The following is an 18,738-nucleotide window of genomic DNA, read 5'->3' as shown; positions in this document are numbered from 1 at the left end:
CAGTTTTTAGCCCAACATTCACGTGTAACAAATTTGGAATGGCAATTTGGCCAACAATGTTATTTAATTTTAGTTGGAACAAAAAAAAGAAGCCGGAAATCTAATTTTAGCTTTGCCGTGTATTTTTTTTTTTGTTATTGATTTATCATTATGGCCATGTTTTGGTTTGACATTTGTGTTTAGGACGCAAAATGTTATTGACAGTTTTTGCTAATGATTGTTTGCCAACCGAATGCCAATTTGTTGTTGGCCTTATCCGAATAATTGTTTGTAACTGTGATTGAAGTCCAGTCATTGTTTAATTCGCCTGCAACTCAGCATCAGTACAAATTGTTTTTCCATAAAAAGTATATTTCTAATTCACTTTAAGAGCTTGTGGAGGGTTTATATGATGTGAATTGAAATCAAATATAATTGTATGAAAATTAAAATATTAAAGAATGAAGAAACCGTAAAAAGAGTTCATAAAGAGGGTCATTTATTTTTAAGAAAATTATTTTAAAAAATTTTAAAAAATACATATAATAATGCCGCTGCCTTAAAAATTTGAAAAAGTTTGCATATATTTTTTTAGTTTTAAATCATGTTTTTATAGTTTAAAAAAATAAAAAAGCCAGTAAAAGCTGTTGTATGCATTAATATTTTTATTGAAGTCAATAATTATTTTTTATTACTCAATGGCCTCACCTTTGCTGCGCTTTAAGCATAAGATCTTACTTCGTACTGTTCCAGCATGACGAGTCAGGATCATACGGCAAATCCTTTTAATAATTGGTGCAGCTGTTATAAGCAGCGAATGTAAATAGTATCCTATATAAGCCTATATTAATATTATAAATTTTCTTATTATAGGTTTAAAAAAAATGGCAGTAAAACATTTCTTAGAAGTTAATCCAGCTATGTTTACATTTTCTCACAATAAAATCATGTTTATTTTAATGAAACTAATTTAGAGTTCAATCAAATCCAGTTTATTTCAATGCTTAAGGAATTTTGGCATTTCATATTATAAATGCCTATACTTTTCATAATATAGAAAGCAATCGTAATAATTAATTATCATGAAATCTAGCTGATTATAATATATATAATATATATAATAAAATATATATAATAAAATCTAGCTGTTTATAATATATTTACTTCACTTTTATAGCACAAACAAGCCAGAGCAAATCCTTGACGCTTAACATATTTGTTAAGTTTAGACCAGATCCTTTCATACCTGCTGCCAGCTACAAAGTTAAAATGTGCTTTGTTTTCTCTACTCAGTCATTTGACATGGCTTTACTTAATAATTTAAACATCTAGAAATGTCGCTCACACCAATTCTATGTAAATTTGCCACTTCACTCTTTTCTGTTGTTTGTCACTTGGCTCTAGGTGGCAGCATCTTTTGTTGCTCTCTCTCTCTCTCTCTCTCTCTCCTTTCGTCTTTCGCCCGCTCTTACACTCTGATTTAAATGCTAAAGTGCACGATTATCATTTCGATTTTGTATAAATAGGTCATGAATTATTCATGGGCACTTACTTATGCGCCATCAAAGCGACTTAGACGTTTCCATTTCCATATCCATCTGGTGCCCACAGAAGTCGACATATGGCAATATGATGAAGTGGGCTTATTGACTTTAAGCCATCGATGGAAATACTAACTTGTGGTTAGCATGTACAAGTTGCGTACAAGTTGTATTCGATCATTTAGTTTGATAAAGTCAACTTCACAAATTAAAGTAATTTCCTGTTGCAAAACTTTTCTCACAGCTGCTGACAATTGTTATTGTTACACAAATATATATAGTTACATGTTTAGTAAAAATATATATATAAAGATATATATATCGAGTGAGATAAACACAAATTACTGTCGATTTCATTTCACGCCTTGAGCAACGAAAGTTTCCTATGCCAAGCAAAATCGTCAGCCATTGTCAAATGCTGCGGCGCGTTGTCCTAACGTACTGGTATCCTGGCGGCATCCTGCTATCCTGGCAGTCTGTTGTCCTGGCATCATTCTCAATGTCTGTCGTTGTCTGAAATTCGATAAGGCGACAGATAGACACGCAGCAAGGCATCGCCGAGAAACCTGGAAGCAATTTGCGCATAAACGTTCAGCACGATAAAATTCGCAGTTTTGTTTATTTTTCTGACAGACGCTGAGGCAAACAGCAGCTTCCAATGGGAAGCTTGCGGAAAACTCTACGCTTTTCATCTGCTATGCGAACTTTTGATTCGAATTAAATTTACGATTTGTTCCTCTGGCTGTTTGCTTCTGCTTTAAGCAATTGTCATGCACACTAACCGATTTAGTTTACAGAGCTGGAATAATAACAAAAGCAGACTCTGTAAATTATCGGCAAACAAATTTATTTAAAGCTTTTTTTTTGAGGGAAAAATAATTTTATTGAAATCAAAAATTATATATTTCTTGGATAAAAAGACTTTAAAATATGCTGAATGTTAAATAATAAAATTAAAGTATTTTTTATTACAAAAAAAATCTTTGAAAAACTCTGATTGGCAATTAATGAAATTAAAGTATACGTATGAAATTTTTGTGAATTTCTAATTAGTAAAAATCAAAAAACATTTTCTATTCATATAAATAATAATTAAAATTTATTTTATTTACACAAAATAATTTTGAATTTTAAAATGAATTTAAAAATGTAAATTAAAAAGTATGAAAAATAAAATATAAGAATAAGCTTAAACATTTTAATTTTATTTTTTATATTTCATTTTTTAAAGACCCATAATTTAAATAGTTCATGCGCAAATAAATATTTCAAATGCAGAGAATTTAATACAAAATCGAATTTGACACATTTAGCAGCTCTCTCATCCATTAAATAGCTTATGCATATTGCACAAATGGAGCGATAAGCATCTATAATTATGACACTGTGAGCTACAGCTGCAGCCGCTTTTCATTTCCTTGCCATTACCACTGCGTAGACTTGTTGCCGCATGCCGCCTGCCGCTTTGCCACTTTACCACTTGCGTGGCCAATTGACATTTATGGGTTGTGCGAGCATGCAAGGCCGACGATAACACGCCTCACTAAGCGCTCTCGGAGAAAACTGAACTCGAGTTCAATATTGAAGCCCGCTGTAGATGCGATTCAATATGCTCAAGAGTCAAGTTCGTATAGGTACGATTATTTATTCATAACTGAAGTGCCGCTTAACCCGCCTTTCTCTCGCTCTCTCTCTATCTCCGTGTCCCCCTCTCTCGGCTGGGCTGTCAAGCATGCATTTTTGCATTAAATTGTCCTTGTTGAAAGGAAATCGCATACACTTAATGCACCAGCAGTAAAACCTATTTGCATGAGCAGACGACGGAGCTGCAGTTGGTAGGTTTTGAAAAGGATAAGCAGCTCGCATCTCATTGTTGTCAGCAGCTGCTGGAATGCATTTCGCCTGACAGTTGATAAACGACATGAGTACCGACTACCAAGTACTGAGTACTGCGTACTGAGTACTGAGTACCCAGTACCGAGTACTTGGTCGAGTTAGATTTGCACACATGCAAAACAGACAGACCAAAGGAAAAGTGAAAATCCTATAATAGATTTTCACATTCCTCAATTCGGGATTACCCCAAGTGCGGCTGTGACTGATGATTGTCTGACGTTTGTCCCATTTCCTGTTGTATTTTTCTATTCTTCTATTGGCTGCTGTTGTCTCTTTTTTATCGCGCACTTGTTGCGAAGCTTTCGCATAATTTATGATCTTTACTGTAATTGCCCTATTTTATGTCTGCACCCGGCAAAGATTTAACGACCCAGCAAACGCTTCAACATCCTCCTCTAGACGTTGTAGGCGTTGTCGTCTTCTTATCATGTGGCACATTACGTGGACCAAGGCTCTGCCACACGGCATGGGAATGACGGGGGACGCTGGTTGCGGCACTTAAGCCCTTTAAAATTTATGTCAAATGCATTTGTAAAATATGCCAAACGTACGAGTGGTAAAACCGATTTCTGCGCCATTTAAACTAACATAGTGCACAGTGGTGCAATGACTAATAAAAATAGAATTCAAAACAAATTTTTTTAAAAATTTTTTATATATATATTATTATTTTTGCATTATTTCTTTTTAAATTAAAAATTGTAACTGCTTCAAGTATTTTGATTATTTATAAAAATAATTTTAAAATTATGTAAATAAATATAAAATTAAATTATTAGTAACAAAGTTACAAAATAAACAGAATAAAATTGAATATATTTAAAATTAAATACATATTTTTTTATTTATACAGTATTATTATTTTTGCTTTTAAATTTTTGGTTTTAATTTTTTTTTGATTATTATTTATTTTTTAGTACAATATTAAATTATATATATTGATTGTATGACTTTTTTATGATTTTTTTTAGTATTTATATATTTGAGTAATCTGAGTTATTGTAATAAAAAATTTTAAAATAAATTTTCGACTCGGTTTCTTAAAGAAAATGACTTAGAATATTAATAAATATAAGATATTGCATATTTAGAATTTGAAAATATTTAATAAATATATTTTATAAACAATAATAGTGTACATACTAAAAATGTCAATTGCTTTCTTTTTTTTATCTTACTCAAATTTAATTGTAAACTCAAATTTTTTTAAACTCTTGATTGCCATTTTCATTATGCTTGGCCAATGTTCAAGAATGTTGTCGGACCGCCAATGTTGCTGCCAATGGAAAACGTTTTCCGCCATCGTTCGAGTAAAAACAAAAGTACGATTCAGCTAAAAAAAAGAAAGGAAAGGGCAGGGGCAAAGAAAAAGTGCGCAAGAACAAGAAAATCTTTGTGCATTTTCGTGCAGTTGGTTGTGGCAAATGTTCGTGCAAGGAAAATGTAATTTTTACTGCACGTTTGAGTTTGGGACCCATATACACATGTAAGCAGGCATGCATGCAGACGAGTATGTCTCCTTGGGTGTGCGTGTGTGTGTGCATACATATGCATATAAGTCGCAAATGCAACAAAATGGCGACAGGCGGCCACGTTCCTTGTCTCTTCAGTGTGTGTTGTCTTTATCAGCATCGTTCTCATCGTTGTGAGTTTTTGCTTGGCTTTTATAGAAAATACATTTTCACATTTTTGCCTGTTAGCAGTCGGAGGCAGCATGCCCTGTGACAAAATTCAAAATAAGGTATACAAGACACAACACTACCAAGCAACAATACAATACAATACAAAGTATATACAGAGTATATATACATAAATAAAAAAGATATACAAATAAATATCAATATTCATAGAAGGAGACAAACGTATTCACCATGACGGCTAATATTGATTTTAGGCTATTGCAGTTTGATTCTTACAACAGTTATATGACTTCCTTTATTAGAAATGAAGACTATCGCTACTTATCGAGCATGTCACCCATCAGGAAGCTGGTGCGGCTCGGCTATCGCAGCACTGCCAAGATCTACGATGAAGCTGAGTTCAATAAGCTGCGTGCCAAGATTCTGGAATTCATGAATCCAAAGGTCCTCTCGAGCGTACTCTATGGCAACCATTTCAAAGGCACAGATGCTGCTCTGAGTGCATTAATGCATCGTGAGGAACCCAATCTGTTGCATAAAATATCGGTAAGCTCGTACATAAAATATATGTCTTCATGTATATGTGAGTGTATATCACGGGCCTTGCCTTTGGCCAGACCATTATCTTTATGCAGGTACGTCAGCGTAGTGGCTTCGATGTATCAGGTTACATAGACTATGAGCAGAGTCTGCGCCATTGCACCTTTAGAAAGCCTGATTTTACCAATTGGCGAGCCGTTTTCGAGGGTCGGGAGTTGTTGAAGCCGAAACCAACCGATCTGAGCTACTACGACTGGCACAAAGGCATCGTTTGTATGACAGATACAGATAATTTTGAGTCGGTCGCCGGTAGAAACACATTAATATTCAAACATAAGGATGATCACAAATTGATTCCGGTCTGTGCGAAGCCCAGTCATTATGCTGAAAATGTTTCTCGCTCCATGATACATTCAGACTTATATGGTTATATAATACTATACGATCATATTATTCGTTAAAAATGTATATTTGTATAATTAAAACAAAAATATATTCAAATAATAAAATATAAGCATAACTACATTGCTGCTTTTACAGAGCAGCTAGCGGACTATCAAGGTCTATTTAAGCATTCTCTTTTTGTTTGCATCTTTTATCTTATGCAAATAATGCATGCTGCATGCTAAAGAAAAAATTTTCTTACCCTTAGCTTATGGCGGCTGCCTAGATAGGCAGGTGTGTGTAAACGAGTGTGCGTGTGTGTAACACACGTGATAGTGCTCGAAATTTGATCACGAAATGGCAAAAATGTTTTTGGGCATTAAAGTGCTGCCGTCGAAGACAGCGAGGCAGCAGGCTTTTCGGCAAAACCAAAGTTTCTGACTTAAATTTGATTTTTCCAAATGGAATATCTAAAAAAAAAACGAATATATATATATAAATCAATACGCGGCTCTGTGCAAATATGTTTGTGCGTGCATGCACAATATATATTGTGCAAATAAAATGGCACCAACAAGCACGCACCATATTGTATTTATGTAAATTTATTTCCGTTACATTTCCGCCATTCAATTGAAAATCGTCGTGTGATTTTCTTTCTTTACCCTTGCGCATATTTGCCCACGCCCACACCCACGCTGCCTCAACAAACAAAAAAGAGTCGGCCGAAAAATCACAGCCGACTGTAAAACATTCGAGAGGAGGCAAAGTGGTGAAGAAACTGTGGAGAGAAGTCTTGTGCAAAAAACTACAAATATGCAGCATTCATTTATAATATATTCGTTTGGCTCGTTGGGCCCGCTACGAAGGCAATGCCGTGAGGCTGTTCGGTCCGCATGTAAATTGTGGCAAGTCCAGCCGAATGTTCTCCAATGTTTCCCAACTGTAACTGCGAATTATTGTTTCAATTTATGAAACTGCACTACAGATATAAACGAAAAATAATTCAGCATTGTTCGCATGCATAAAGTTAAAGCGAAGAGCGAATTTATGTTAAAATTTAATTGAAGAAAATAAATTAAATCTAAGCTAAATATTTTGAATTTAGCGAAAAGAAAATATAGAACTTAATTTCAAGCGCCTCATTATTTAGATCACTAATTTATTTATGCGATAAAATATATACTCATTGACGCTTCTTAAGTCTCTAATATAAACTCATTTTTAAAATGTCAACTTTTTAAATAAGTAATATTTAATTGGAAGGAACGTCAATGTTTTGTGTATTAAAAAAATAAGTTAGTTCAAAACGTACCAGGTTATAAATTTTAATATAAACAACTCGCAAAAGTAAAATAATTTTTAAAAATAAATAAAATTTTGCTGAAAAAATAAATTTTTATGAAAAAAAATTAAAAAACGATTCTAAAATTAATCAATTTGATTAGATTCTTTGATTACATTTAAAAAGCAAAATAAAGAAAAATATTTTGATTTACAATTATTTAATAAAAACATTCATTCTTAAAAATAAAGTATTTTCTTTATTTTAGTCCAAAAAATATGAAGAATAGACAAGGATGAAAACTATGCTGAGCTTAAAAGTTGTTTCGACTTCGACCAATTCATCTAAGCTACTAGAAAAATGCTTGCCAGATATAATCATAAAATTCTATTAGATTTAGCTTAGAGTTTAGAAAGAGTATAGAAGCAGATCAAGTTTCAACAGAAAGTTAATTTATTTTCTACTAAAATATATAACTAAAGTGCAGCTAAGAATCGTATCAGTATTATATTAATATTTATATTAATATTTTTAAGTGTAGGCTTTAAGAGTAAACTAAAAATCATTTTTAAATTCAACAATATTTCAACTTTAAAGTTTAATATTAAATGTAATTGCGCAACTTTAACTATTTTCTAGTTATCTCGTTCCAAAGATAAATTATTTTTCATGATTTACACAATTCAAAGGTTTTTAGCAACCGAAATAAACAATTGATACAGCTTTCTATTACTCTATATAGGCCTAAATTTGTAAATTACCAAATGCTGTATAAATATGAAAATTGGGTCATTATTGAGAGCTGTACGGAGGTAAAATGAAATTTCTATTGAAATTGTATGCAGCTTTCTTTGCTTATATAAAAAGGAGTGGGCGGATCGGGGCGGTGCTGCGATATGTTTGCCGAGTCTATCTAAACGTATTCAATTCATTTGCCTTATTGTCATATCTGAATTGTTTAGCTCGAGCTGCTTTGTTGTTGCTCAAAAAGACAAACATTGACGAGAGCTTATTGTTTCTCGAATAGATGCATACAAAGGCACTCACACACACCCGCACACACACACACCTCCACACACAGTCGCCCGTTTCTTGTCTATTCATCAGAGCAAAATGAGCGATAAGAGCATACGTGTAGCTGATGGATAGGAAATTACAAAATTTCTCGAATGCACATTGTGCGCTTAATTAAGCGTCCTTGTCCCTGGCGCAGGCTCAGGCACAGGCGCAGGCACTGTCACAAGTAACGCATAAGCGAGTCACGAGTAACGTATAGCGAAGTCTCATTATTATTGTGATTATTTTTGGCAGCGACACCGAATACTGAATAAATGCCACACATGCAGTTCGCCGGCTCGACTGGGGCAATAACAATAGCAAATGCTCATCAATGCGGTTGGCTGCCCATCCAAAATGTGCACATGGCGGCATTGGTTGTGTTGATGTTTTCCCAGCTGCCTGCTCAGCACATGGATTTAATTTCCTGCCCCATCCGAGATGCCTACAAACTATTTGAGGTTTAATGCGTATGCCATTTAGTAGGGTAGGTAGCACTCTCGGCGTTACACTACAAAAACTTTTGTGTTGATAAACTTGGCCAAGATGCTGTGCGCTGCACCAAGTGTTGCCTAATAATCCAAAAATTGCTGCAACTTGGCGGCCACAAAAAGTTGCGGCCCAACTGCGTTTACACACTGGCTAAGAAGTTTTGCTCGAGTGTAGTCGGCATAAGTTGAGACAACGCTGACAGAACGGGCGCGCAGGCAGGCAGGCAGAGCACAAGAGATTTTCATCCAGCAGGCCAGAAACATTGGCACATTCATCATTTTTGTAGCCAGCAGCAGCAGCATCTGGCTGCTGCAGGCAGCCGCGGCAAGTTCTTGTCACATGTCACGTCGCCCGCCTCAGTTGTTGGCCAGAGCAAGAGCCCAGCTTCAACTGTAGCTGACGAGTAGCAGGCCTCTGGCATTTGCGCCACTGGCATTTTTCGCATGCTGTTGCAAAACTTCGCTTCGCAATCCAAAGAATTTTTGGCATGCACTGTATTAAACCGATGCTTTAAACTTCCATCCATTTCAGCTGCAATGTGGCAAGTGCTTAAACACATGTAGCTAACTGTAAACTTGGCTAGCAAAAAAGATGAGGCAATAGTTCATAGATACAACCGTAAGGAGCTTAAAGGTATTTGACAGAGCTGGCTGAAATTAATTAAATATATAGTGAGAGGTTTTATATAGGTCTCCATTTGTACTGACTACAAATGCGGATTTCTGCATAAAGACATAAAATTTCATGAATTGCTTTGATTTTAGAACTTCAATATAGGTTTTTATATAGGTTTTCTTATTTGCTGCTCACGTCGCATTTTATTTCTATGTGCTCTTAATATCCTCTTATATGATGTTGGATCGCATTAAATTATTCAAAAATTATAGTGTAAATGTTTATTTATAAAAAATATATTAAACATTGACTTCTTATTTTCAGAAAAATATTCTGTGTTTCTCTGATATATCAAGAATATATTTAAAATGACTTTTTAATATAATATGGTTTTTTCAAATTACAAATTAATTTACAAATTGACTGCCTGCAAATGTTATTCTTTCACTTTTACAAGCTAGATTATAACAAATAAAATATTTGTTGTGAATGGGTTTATCACTTCAAAAATAATTCGTAATTATATACTGAATAAACTAAATTTTTTTGTTTTTTTTTTTAAATCTCTATATTGAATTGAATATTTTTCCAATTCTTTTATTATATATACTTCAGATTCGATCTTTTTAAATAAGTTTTTGTTTTCATATATTCTCTGCATTTCCCTATCTATTATTGCAAATAATTTTTGAAAGTTCTATATCTAAAAAGTTCTCCTAAAATATATGCTTAGTTATATATATTATTGTACTATTGTCTAGTTCTATATCTTCTTCTGATTTTAATAGCTTTAAATTATAATAAATATTTTTTATAATATGGCATAAAACGAAATATAATTTAAATATTTTACTCACGTAATATAATTCGATATCTCTTAAAATATTTTATATAAAAAAATTGTTTAACCATTTTTAATTTTTGAATATTTAAAACAAAGACTTATACATGATTTGTCTATATATTTTAACCAATCATTTTAGAAATATCTTTATTAAATATAATAATAATAAATTAAACAAACTCAATCAATATTCAGGCTTTAAATTTATGATAGAGTTGTGGCATTTTTTTGTGTTTTACCCCCACAGAAAACATCAAAGAAAATATATAGTTTTTAGTGAAAATTTGTATTTGGTTTTGGATTGTTTTTGAAAGGAAAATTAAATAAGTATAACACATAAATCAGTTCAATGTGTGCGCGTGTGTTGGTGTGTGTGTGTGTATTGTGTTGGCCTAAGTACATCGGTGTGTCCGTATCGGATTGAGTGTGTGTAGCATGGATGGCTTAACCCCTCAGGGGCTTGCCACTGCGCCTTCTGATGGTGCGACGGACGCCACTGCGATTTTTGCGACCACCACGACGACGACGGTTGCTCCTGTTGCGACGGTTGCCACGACGCCTGCGGACGACGCGCCTGGCACGGCCATCTTCGTTGCTGGGCCGAGCAACCGTTTTCTTTGACCCATTATCGATGGCGGTGTTGCGATGCTCGTTGGATTGAACTGCAACCTGGCCAGCCTCTTCACGACCCTCCTGATCGCCCTCTTCATCGATTTGGCCTTCTTCGACTTCTTCGTTGTCCGCGTCAACTGGCTGGATCTCGTCCGCCTGTTCGATGGGCGTGCGTACCAGGCCGTTGCGTCGCTGTGCAGCTGCCTCGGTGGTTGCCACCAGGCAGCAGAGGGCTGCCAGGGCAAAGATCAATGCGTACTTGTTTGACATGCTTATGGTTGAACACCGGATATGTTTGTGATGCCTCTGTTGCACCATCATCTGCGTTTTATAGCGTGTTTCATGTTTGCCCTAACCCATCTGCCGCCAAACTGTACAAATGTTGGGCCACTGCAAGTGACGTTCTGCCAGCTGTATTTGTTGCCGGTCGAGAAACTAGTTGGCTATTAATTTGATCTTTTGTTTGCTGTTTGCCTCCACAGCTGCCAGATACTTATATTCTTGGCTTTGCGCTGCTTTGGCCTCACTCCCTAGCTCATGCCATGCCACGCCATGCCATGCCATGCTACTAGATAATTGGTTTCCCTTGGCATCAGCTCCATTACAATCCAAACACGCTAACCCCCTTGGCCAGCGGGAAATATCATTTAAAAAAATGTTACGTAAATAATCGAATTGTGCACAAAAGCGTTTTTAGTTGCACTTTTCTTTACTTCCCTTTTTATTTATTTTATTTTATTTTTTCAGTCTGACTCAAGCTTCTTTTAAGCGGTTTTCATTCCTTTGGCCATGGGACGTACATAAGGTTTTAAGTTTCCTGTTTGTCCTTTGGCCGTTGCGAACTTACCAGGTTTCTATTAAAGCATTTGAGCAAAGTAGAGTGCATAATATAGATTAGATAGTGGAATAGAATGATTTAAAATAAATTATAAATAATTTATACAAAGCTTTTTATATGTTATATAGATATTAGGTTTATATATATAAGATTTCAGCAATTATAATTAGTTTTTAAGTGTGTCAATTTAAAATTTATCAGTGCAATAAATTTTTTGAAATACATTTCTTACAAATTTTTTTGTTTTCATTAATTATTTATAAATGAAAAATAATGTATATAAAATTATAAAATTTACTTTTTTAATTCAGAAAATATTTTTAAATAAGAATAATAACTTATAAATATTTAACCTAATTGTAAATATTATATAATACTTTAAAGTTACTTATGTATATATATCGAAACCTAAACTAAAATTAAAAGAAAGTACTTCATAGTTTATTCTGTAAAATTAAATTTTATTTATTGGCTTCACAACCCAAAAACTTCTGTTTAGCCGTAAATTTAGTAATAAATAATAATAAATTTAGTAATAGTAAATTTTTTTTGATAGTACAAAATCTACCTTAATCCAATAAAATTGCTCCACGTTTGCTTATGATTGCTTACTAATATTTGTTACATCTAGAAACCAGCTTTAAATTGTCTGCAGCTTATAAAAGGAAAGTAATTTATGTAGCAAGAAAACCGTTTTTCATTTTTGTTTTTTTTTGTTTTGTTTGCTTATCCGTTTTGCTGGCGATGCTTTGTGTGCCTTGCACAGATCGGCATCAGCGTCTATTAAAAACTGCAGCGCAAACAGCTTGCAGCGATTTACAAATAATGAATTACAAATTGGCGGCAGGAGCGGCGGGATATGGTAGATATGTACGGGAGCACTGGCCCACAGCGAATGTTGAAAGTGCACTCGAAAAACTGAAATTTGTTTTTTTTTGTATTTTGTATTTTTGGCTCGTTGCCAGCAATCAAACATATTTATTGCGCTTAAGCGCGTTGCCAATAATTTCTGCTTCGGCAGCTGTGAGGTGATGCAAGGAGGAGCCGTTGTGGCACGTGCAGCAGGCGGAAATCACGTGGCTGGCATTTGTTGAAATGATTTAGGGCTGTTTATTATTTAGCCAAAGCAGCTGCCAGATAGTTTTTCTTCTCTTTTCCTTTTTAAGTCAGCTATAGGAGTTTTCCCTTTCGTTTTTTATAAACTTCTTTGAGTCACTTCCCAAGCTGGCAGCCGTCCCTTATTACTGTCTGCCAATTTGTCAAGCCAGGGTTATTTAATATGCTGCTACTATGATTTTTCGCCCAGCTCGATTCTTTGAGTGCAAAAACTAATTAAAAAATTTCCTAATTAAATTTATCGACAACAAAAGAAGTTCGCATGCGGCTTCTATTTCTGGCCAAGCTTCTTTCAGGCAACAAAAACTTCAAATAGCCAAAACGAAGCAAAAAATGTATAAAATTTAATTGCAAATATTTATGTAATAACTTTAAATATAGTTGATTTGAGTTTATTGTATATTTCTTGAATTATTTATTATATTTTTTAAAATATAATTCAATATAAATTTTATAAGAATATTTCTTAATTATATTTTTTATAAAAATTGCACACATTAATATTTTTGGGAAATTAAAAAATTATTTTTAAAAAATAAGTCTTCTAAAAATTAAAAAAAAATTTATTATACAGATTTTTATTGAATAAAATTATTATAATATAATAATATTATAATGTAAGAATTAAATATATTCGTACAAAGCTAATCGAAGTAAGCTGTAATTCGAAGAGTCGTTTTAAGTGTGAGTACTAAAAGTCTTTATACAGCACATCCCAGTAACTACGTTTACAAAATTCACATACATATTTTCAATATATATATTTATATACATATAGTTACTTATATTATATAAGTTGAGATATTTAAATACAACTATTAAACAGCATGTCTACTGAGAACGTACAAAGGGGCGAGAGTAATGATGACACGCCACAGGCACACCCCAGCATATCCCTGCTTGCTCCGTCCGAAATGCCGGATCGAAGCATAAGCTTATCAAGCTATTGCGATACGGATGATGAGATGACAAATGTACCCAATGCGTGCGGCACCATCGAGGGCATTTCGAATGAGATCGAAGCCTTTCGGTGCATTGTGTGTAAAACGCTGCCATTTACGACGCTCTATCAGTGTCAATACGAGCACATTCTCTGTGCCGGGTGCTACCAGATGCGTGTGCTGGACAAGATGCTGGACACACAGCTGGGCACCTGTCCAGAGTGCAGTGTGCGCATCTATCGGCATGAGCCCTACCGCAACCAAGAGGGCGAACGTCAACTGGCTGAGCTACAGGTCGCCTGTGAGGATTGTGGACTGAATGTGCAGCGCTGCTACCTGCGCGATCATTGCCAGACGGACTGCCCCCTGCGGCTGGTGACGTGCAAGTATCGGCGCATTGGCTGCAAGTGGAAAGGGGTGCTGGGCGTAGCGGTGACGGAACACGAGAAGAACTGTCAGTATCAGGACAAACGTGGACTGCAACTGCTGGATGAGCTGAATCAGCTGCAAGCGGCACGCGATGCCAAACAGTGTCTGCTGGGCAAAATAATGAAGTTGTTGCAATTGCCTCATATTACGGTGAGACTGCTGCAGTTATTGCCACAAGTGGAGGGATTTCCGCGTAACAATTTCAAGATCTGCAGCATCTTTGAGGCGTTTAGCCAGAGCTGGTCCATCCAGCTCAAATGGCAGACGCCTGACGATGTGGAGCAGCCAGCCGATCAGCAGAACTGCAATTGCAGTTTACTCTTTCAGCTGTGCCTCGAGTCGCCGGACGGCTGTCGCGGTTCACTGGGACTCACCTACACCCTGGTCAGCGGCACCTACTCGGAGGTGCGCTTCCAGCCGAATCTATGCGAAAAGTGCGACTTCACACGGGAGAATGTCTACGGTCCGTTGACTTTGCTCTACAAGAATTCGTGGCTGAATTGCGCAAAGCTGCTGAACGATCGTGGCTTTTATGGTCGCCTACTTATGGCTCGTATATAGCTATGGATATATACACATATATATTCCTATATATATGCAAGAGAAAATTTTATTTATTTTGATATTGTCTTTATTTTTATGTGTCCTTACGAGAGTAAAAGACTGGATAAGTTCCAAATATGATTTTCTATGAATATTTTAATCGCATTTTTGAAATACTTTTCTATATTTAATAAATGCATATCAAATAGGTGTCAGCAACCGACTTTTGAAGCAATTTAGGTCGAAATTATTTGAAGTTTTCGGTTATGTAAAATTTGTTTGAAGTGAAGAGACTTATTCGGTTGTATATAAGGAAAGCAGAGATGAAAAAATGCTAAGTGCTGTAAAAATTTATAAAATTTAATTGCAATAAAATTTAATTGCAAATATTTATGTAATCATTTTAAATATAGTTGATTTGAGTTTATTGTATATTTCTTCAATTATTTATTATATTTTTTAAAATATAATAATATTAATTTTAATATTTATCTTTGAGATTTTATTTTATTTCAAGTCGTATTTATTTTTCACTTGTAAGTTTTTTATATTTATTACATATTTAAGTAAGAAAATATTTTAATTGTTTCTGTTCCTATTCCTATTCCTATCTATTCCTCTTCCCTCTACTTTTCCTCTTTCTGTTCCTGGTCCACATCCTGCTCATGCTCCTCATCCTACTACTGTTCCTGCTGCTCTTCATGCATAAAGAAATATTTTTAAGTTTCCAGAAGTTAAAGTTTAATTAAATGAACTTAGCTTTTCATAATTAATAAAAATGTTATAAATTAATTTTTAAGATTTAATTATTTAAATATTTAATTACCAGAATAATTCAATTGAATTTAATGCATATACTTTTCTAACACTATTCTATATAATCCAATACATAGGCCGCTTTGTAATCTCTTTTTTATTAAAACAAATTCTTTCTCTTTGCTCGATATGGTTATGTAGTTTATTTTCTTATAAGCTACCTTATACTATAGATGAAGTACTACACACTGTATTTGTATGTCTATGTAAAAATGGTTATAGCTATATATTATTAGGTGGCCTTCCTAATGATATGATCATATAAAACCATCATTCCGTACATTGGCGACGCTATGGCTGTGCGCTTCACATTTTCTCTGAAGAGGCCATCCGAACTTATCAACGGAATGTATTTGTGATCGCCCTTGTATTTGAATAGCAAGGCAATGCCAACATGCATGACGTCATAGTTGTTGGTGTTATTGTAGTGAATTTTGCCGCTGTGCCAATCATAGTAGCTCAAGTCGGTGTGTTTCGGCCTCAACAGGATGCGGCCCTCGAATATGGCCTGCCAATTGGTGCAGCCGAGCAGATGAAGGCTGCTTGCCCGCAAGCTATCCTCGTAGTCTATATAGCCGGATATATCGAAGCCACTGCGCCGTCGTTGCTGCACAAATATAATGGTCTGGCAAATATAATCAAGATTGTATCAGTTTATTATGCTAATAATTTACCGATTTTATTTACCGATAATTTCTTCTGCATGTTGCGCTCTTCTCGCGACGCCAGAGCACATAAAGCCGGATCATTACCTTTCATAAAACTACTAAACAACAAGCCATGATGCGATACTGGATTCATTTGCTCGAGAAGTTTTTCTTTGATCTCGTAAAATTGATTTTCCTCGTATATGGTGACATTCGTGTGATAGCCTAGCTTAACCACCTGATTCACAACTTTAGCGTTCCTCAAATACTTATACGCATCAGTCTTTGTATTTGATTTCAGATAGTCCTGGTAGGTATCGAAAGACAACAGTCTATAATCACCGATGGTGTGCGACATTTTCTTTTTTTTTTTTATCTTTTTAAGCTGTAATTGTTTTATGTTATTTTTGGTTTTTATATTGTTTTTTTTTTTTTTTTTTGTGTTTGTTTTTGTTTATGTAGTAGTTAGTGTGTAACTGAAATTGATTAGTTTGATTGGGCCAAAGTTAAGCGTAGCATACTATGTACAAAATTTAAAATAATAAAAACAACTTTTAATAATTGTTAATTTGTAATACAAATATTTATTTATTATTAATTAATTTTTGATTTTGTTGTTGAGATAGGTATAAATGCTTTATGCACTTGCCACTTTGACCGGTGTATCGGACTTCCGTTTTCTTGCGCTGCCAGCTACCCGGGAATCAGATGGTATCACGCATTAACCTTAAGAGTCCACTTTTTCCTTCGCAAAAACTTGTCGGCGAAGTCACAGGCTCTGTTAAAAGCCTCTTGGCAGTGGCACATTCGCTCCAACAATTTCTGCCGGATCTGTTTATTCTTTTGCGCCTGGTTTCAGCAGTTGTCACCATCTGATGTAGCTTCTTTCTATATATAAATATAATATATATATATATAATTAAAAATTAATTTCGATTTGAAGTTATATTTATTTTTATGTTCATTTTATTTTTATTAATATATTTTTTTGTTTATCATAATTAAATATTATTTTTATAAATTATTTAATATATTTAGCTTAATTGTTTTTTCCTAATTTTGTATATTTTGGATTTAGGAAAGGAGACATCTCAAGTCCTATAGTAAGTCCCATACGACAGCCCAAGCGCACTGCTACGAGTACATAAAAGAATCGTAGAATGATTGAAATATTAGCTCTGGAGGTGAGGGTGTCTCATAGTCGCGAGAGTGAGGGTATCCTCTAGTCGAACAGTTTCGACTTGTGCACTTCAGTTGCTTCTCATTTCCTTGATATCCAATCAATCCAAATTATGGAGATATAAATCGTGCGAAAATGTCATATAAATGAAGATTTTCTCTTGAATTAAGCCTAAGTTGCTTTTCGTACAATATGATCATACAGTATAACACAACCGTATATGGGCGAGGTATAGTATGTGCGTTTCACATTATCTTTGTACAAGTTATCTGCCGTCGTAACGGGAATAAATTTGTGATCGCCTTTGTGCATGAACATCAGCGAGCCACTTGAATGTATGATACAATAGTTTCTGCTATTATTAAAGGAAATTTTACCGCTATGCCAGTCATAGAAACTTAAATGATCCTGAGTGGGTCGCAGCATAGAGCGACCCTCAAATATTGCCCTCCAATTGATAGCGCCAAGCTTATGCTGAGCACAGGCGCTCAAGCTATCCTCATAGTCGATATAGCCCGATATATCGAAACCGCTGCGCTGTCGCAATTGCAGTAATATAATAGTCTAGCATACAGAGAACATATAGAAGAGGAAACATAATCAGATTAATTCTAAAATAGATTTTAGCTTACCGATAACTTCTTCTGTATATTGGGAGCCTCTCGATGGGCCAAAGCAACTATTGCCGGATCCGTGCTCTTCAGATAAGTACTGAACAAATTTGTTGTTTCATGCTTTGGATTAAGCAACATAAGTAGATTCCTGCGTAACTCATAAAATTCATCTTCTTCATATATAATTGTATTTGTGCGATACCCGAGCTTAATCACCGCATTGGCTACAGCTTTACTGTTCAAATATCGATATTCATCGATCTTGGTAAACGACAGAAGATAATCAGCATAGTTATTGAATTTCAGCACATTGAAATCGCCGAGGAGAGCCATTGTCTAACCTAATACTTATTTAAATATAACTTGTGTCTGTATGTATCTTTATGTTTGTCCATGTATCTTTATGTATTTGTATGTATCTATATGTTGTAGTTTTTTTTTTTGTTTTAGGTATTAATGATTGTGTTTTTATGTTGTGTTTGTTGTTTAGTCTATTTATGTTTTTGTTCGACTGCTAATGTCTCTCTGAGTTTCAAGAGTTTTACAGATATTGAACAAAGCTACGCCTACTTAAAACAGCTATTCGACGAAGCTTTCAATTTGTTAATATTGCTATTATAATTTAACATTTTGTTTATTAAATTGAAAATTGAAATCTGTATAACAGTTATTCTGATGTTATAAAATTGCATTCTAATGGACGAAATTATTCTCCATGGGTAATTTTGAT

At 34.6% G+C, this 18,738-nt stretch overlaps 5 protein-coding genes across 6 annotated transcripts; 2 read left to right on the top strand and 3 right to left on the bottom strand.

The window, feature by feature from the left end:
- The first annotated feature begins 5,198 nt into the window (after positions 1-5,198).
- LOC111600418 (cilia- and flagella-associated protein 299-like) lies at positions 5,199-6,088 on the top strand. Its single transcript, XM_023316499.1, has 2 exons — positions 5,199-5,602; positions 5,674-6,088. Exons 1-2 carry the CDS (start codon positions 5,288-5,290, stop codon positions 6,055-6,057), a joined length of 699 nt encoding a protein of 232 aa, XP_023172267.1. The 5' UTR covers positions 5,199-5,287; the 3' UTR covers positions 6,058-6,088.
- A 4,541-nt stretch (positions 6,089-10,629) lies between these two features.
- On the bottom strand, positions 10,630-11,154 carry LOC111600437 (protein nemuri). The gene has a single exon (XM_023316530.2). It carries the CDS (start codon positions 11,152-11,154, stop codon positions 10,717-10,719), a length of 438 nt encoding a protein of 145 aa, XP_023172298.2. The 3' UTR covers positions 10,630-10,716.
- Positions 11,155-13,665: 2,511 nt separating this feature from the next.
- LOC111600327 (cysteine and histidine-rich protein 1-like) lies at positions 13,666-14,769 on the top strand. Its single transcript, XM_023316391.2, has one exon. It carries the CDS (start codon positions 13,666-13,668, stop codon positions 14,767-14,769), a length of 1,104 nt encoding a protein of 367 aa, XP_023172159.2.
- Positions 14,770-15,728: 959 nt separating this feature from the next.
- LOC111600417 (cilia- and flagella-associated protein 299-like) lies at positions 15,729-16,633 on the bottom strand. 2 transcript variants are annotated; one of them, XM_023316497.2, is made up of 2 exons: positions 16,255-16,633; positions 15,729-16,192 (listed from the first exon to the last, which is right to left on the bottom strand). In XM_023316497.2, exons 1-2 carry the CDS (start codon positions 16,570-16,572, stop codon positions 15,800-15,802), a joined length of 711 nt encoding a protein of 236 aa, XP_023172265.1. In that variant the 5' UTR covers positions 16,573-16,633; the 3' UTR covers positions 15,729-15,799. The 2 variants fall into 2 exon arrangements, with proteins under 2 accessions (XP_023172265.1, XP_023172266.1); XM_023316498.1 differs by having other exon boundaries at positions 16,093-16,174; positions 16,242-16,633.
- A 621-nt stretch (positions 16,634-17,254) lies between these two features.
- On the bottom strand, positions 17,255-18,499 carry LOC111600399 (cilia- and flagella-associated protein 299-like). The gene is made up of 2 exons (XM_023316479.2): positions 18,027-18,499; positions 17,255-17,958 (listed from the first exon to the last, which is right to left on the bottom strand). Exons 1-2 carry the CDS (start codon positions 18,339-18,341, stop codon positions 17,566-17,568), a joined length of 708 nt encoding a protein of 235 aa, XP_023172247.1. The 5' UTR covers positions 18,342-18,499; the 3' UTR covers positions 17,255-17,565.
- Between the last annotated feature and the right edge of the window lie 239 nt (positions 18,500-18,738).

The sequence above is a fragment of the Drosophila hydei genome, unplaced genomic scaffold, assembly GCF_003285905.1.
Source record: "Drosophila hydei strain 15085-1641.00,03,60 unplaced genomic scaffold, DhydRS2 tig00008124-arrow-arrow-pilon, whole genome shotgun sequence".
Lineage (NCBI taxonomy): Eukaryota > Metazoa > Arthropoda > Insecta > Diptera > Drosophilidae > Drosophila > Drosophila hydei.
This window is presented reverse-complemented; position numbering and strand designations above follow the sequence as displayed.

What these genes read in the sequence shown, in the direction of transcription:
- LOC111600418 (XM_023316499.1), top strand. Translation starts at nt 5,288, where the DNA reads ATGACGGCTAATATTGATTTTAGGCTATTGCAGTTTGATTCTTACAAC. An exon ending in ATCTGTTGCATAAAATATCG is followed by an intron (nt 5,603 to 5,673) that starts GTAAGCTCGTAC and finishes GCCTTTGGCCAG; the next exon opens with ACCATTATCTTTATGCAGGT.
- LOC111600437 (XM_023316530.2), bottom strand. Translation starts at nt 11,154, where the DNA reads ATGTCAAACAAGTACGCATTGATCTTTGCCCTGGCAGCCCTCTGCTGC.
- LOC111600327 (XM_023316391.2), top strand. Translation starts at nt 13,666, where the DNA reads ATGTCTACTGAGAACGTACAAAGGGGCGAGAGTAATGATGACACGCCA.
- LOC111600417 (XM_023316497.2), bottom strand. Translation starts at nt 16,572, where the DNA reads ATGTCGCACACCATCGGTGATTATAGACTGTTGTCTTTCGATACCTAC. An exon ending in ACATGCAGAAGAAATTATCG is followed by an intron (nt 16,193 to 16,254) that starts GTAAATAAAATC and finishes TATATTTGCCAG; the next exon opens with ACCATTATATTTGTGCAGCA.
- LOC111600399 (XM_023316479.2), bottom strand. Translation starts at nt 18,341, where the DNA reads ATGGCTCTCCTCGGCGATTTCAATGTGCTGAAATTCAATAACTATGCT. An exon ending in ATATACAGAAGAAGTTATCG is followed by an intron (nt 17,959 to 18,026) that starts GTAAGCTAAAAT and finishes TCTGTATGCTAG; the next exon opens with ACTATTATATTACTGCAATT.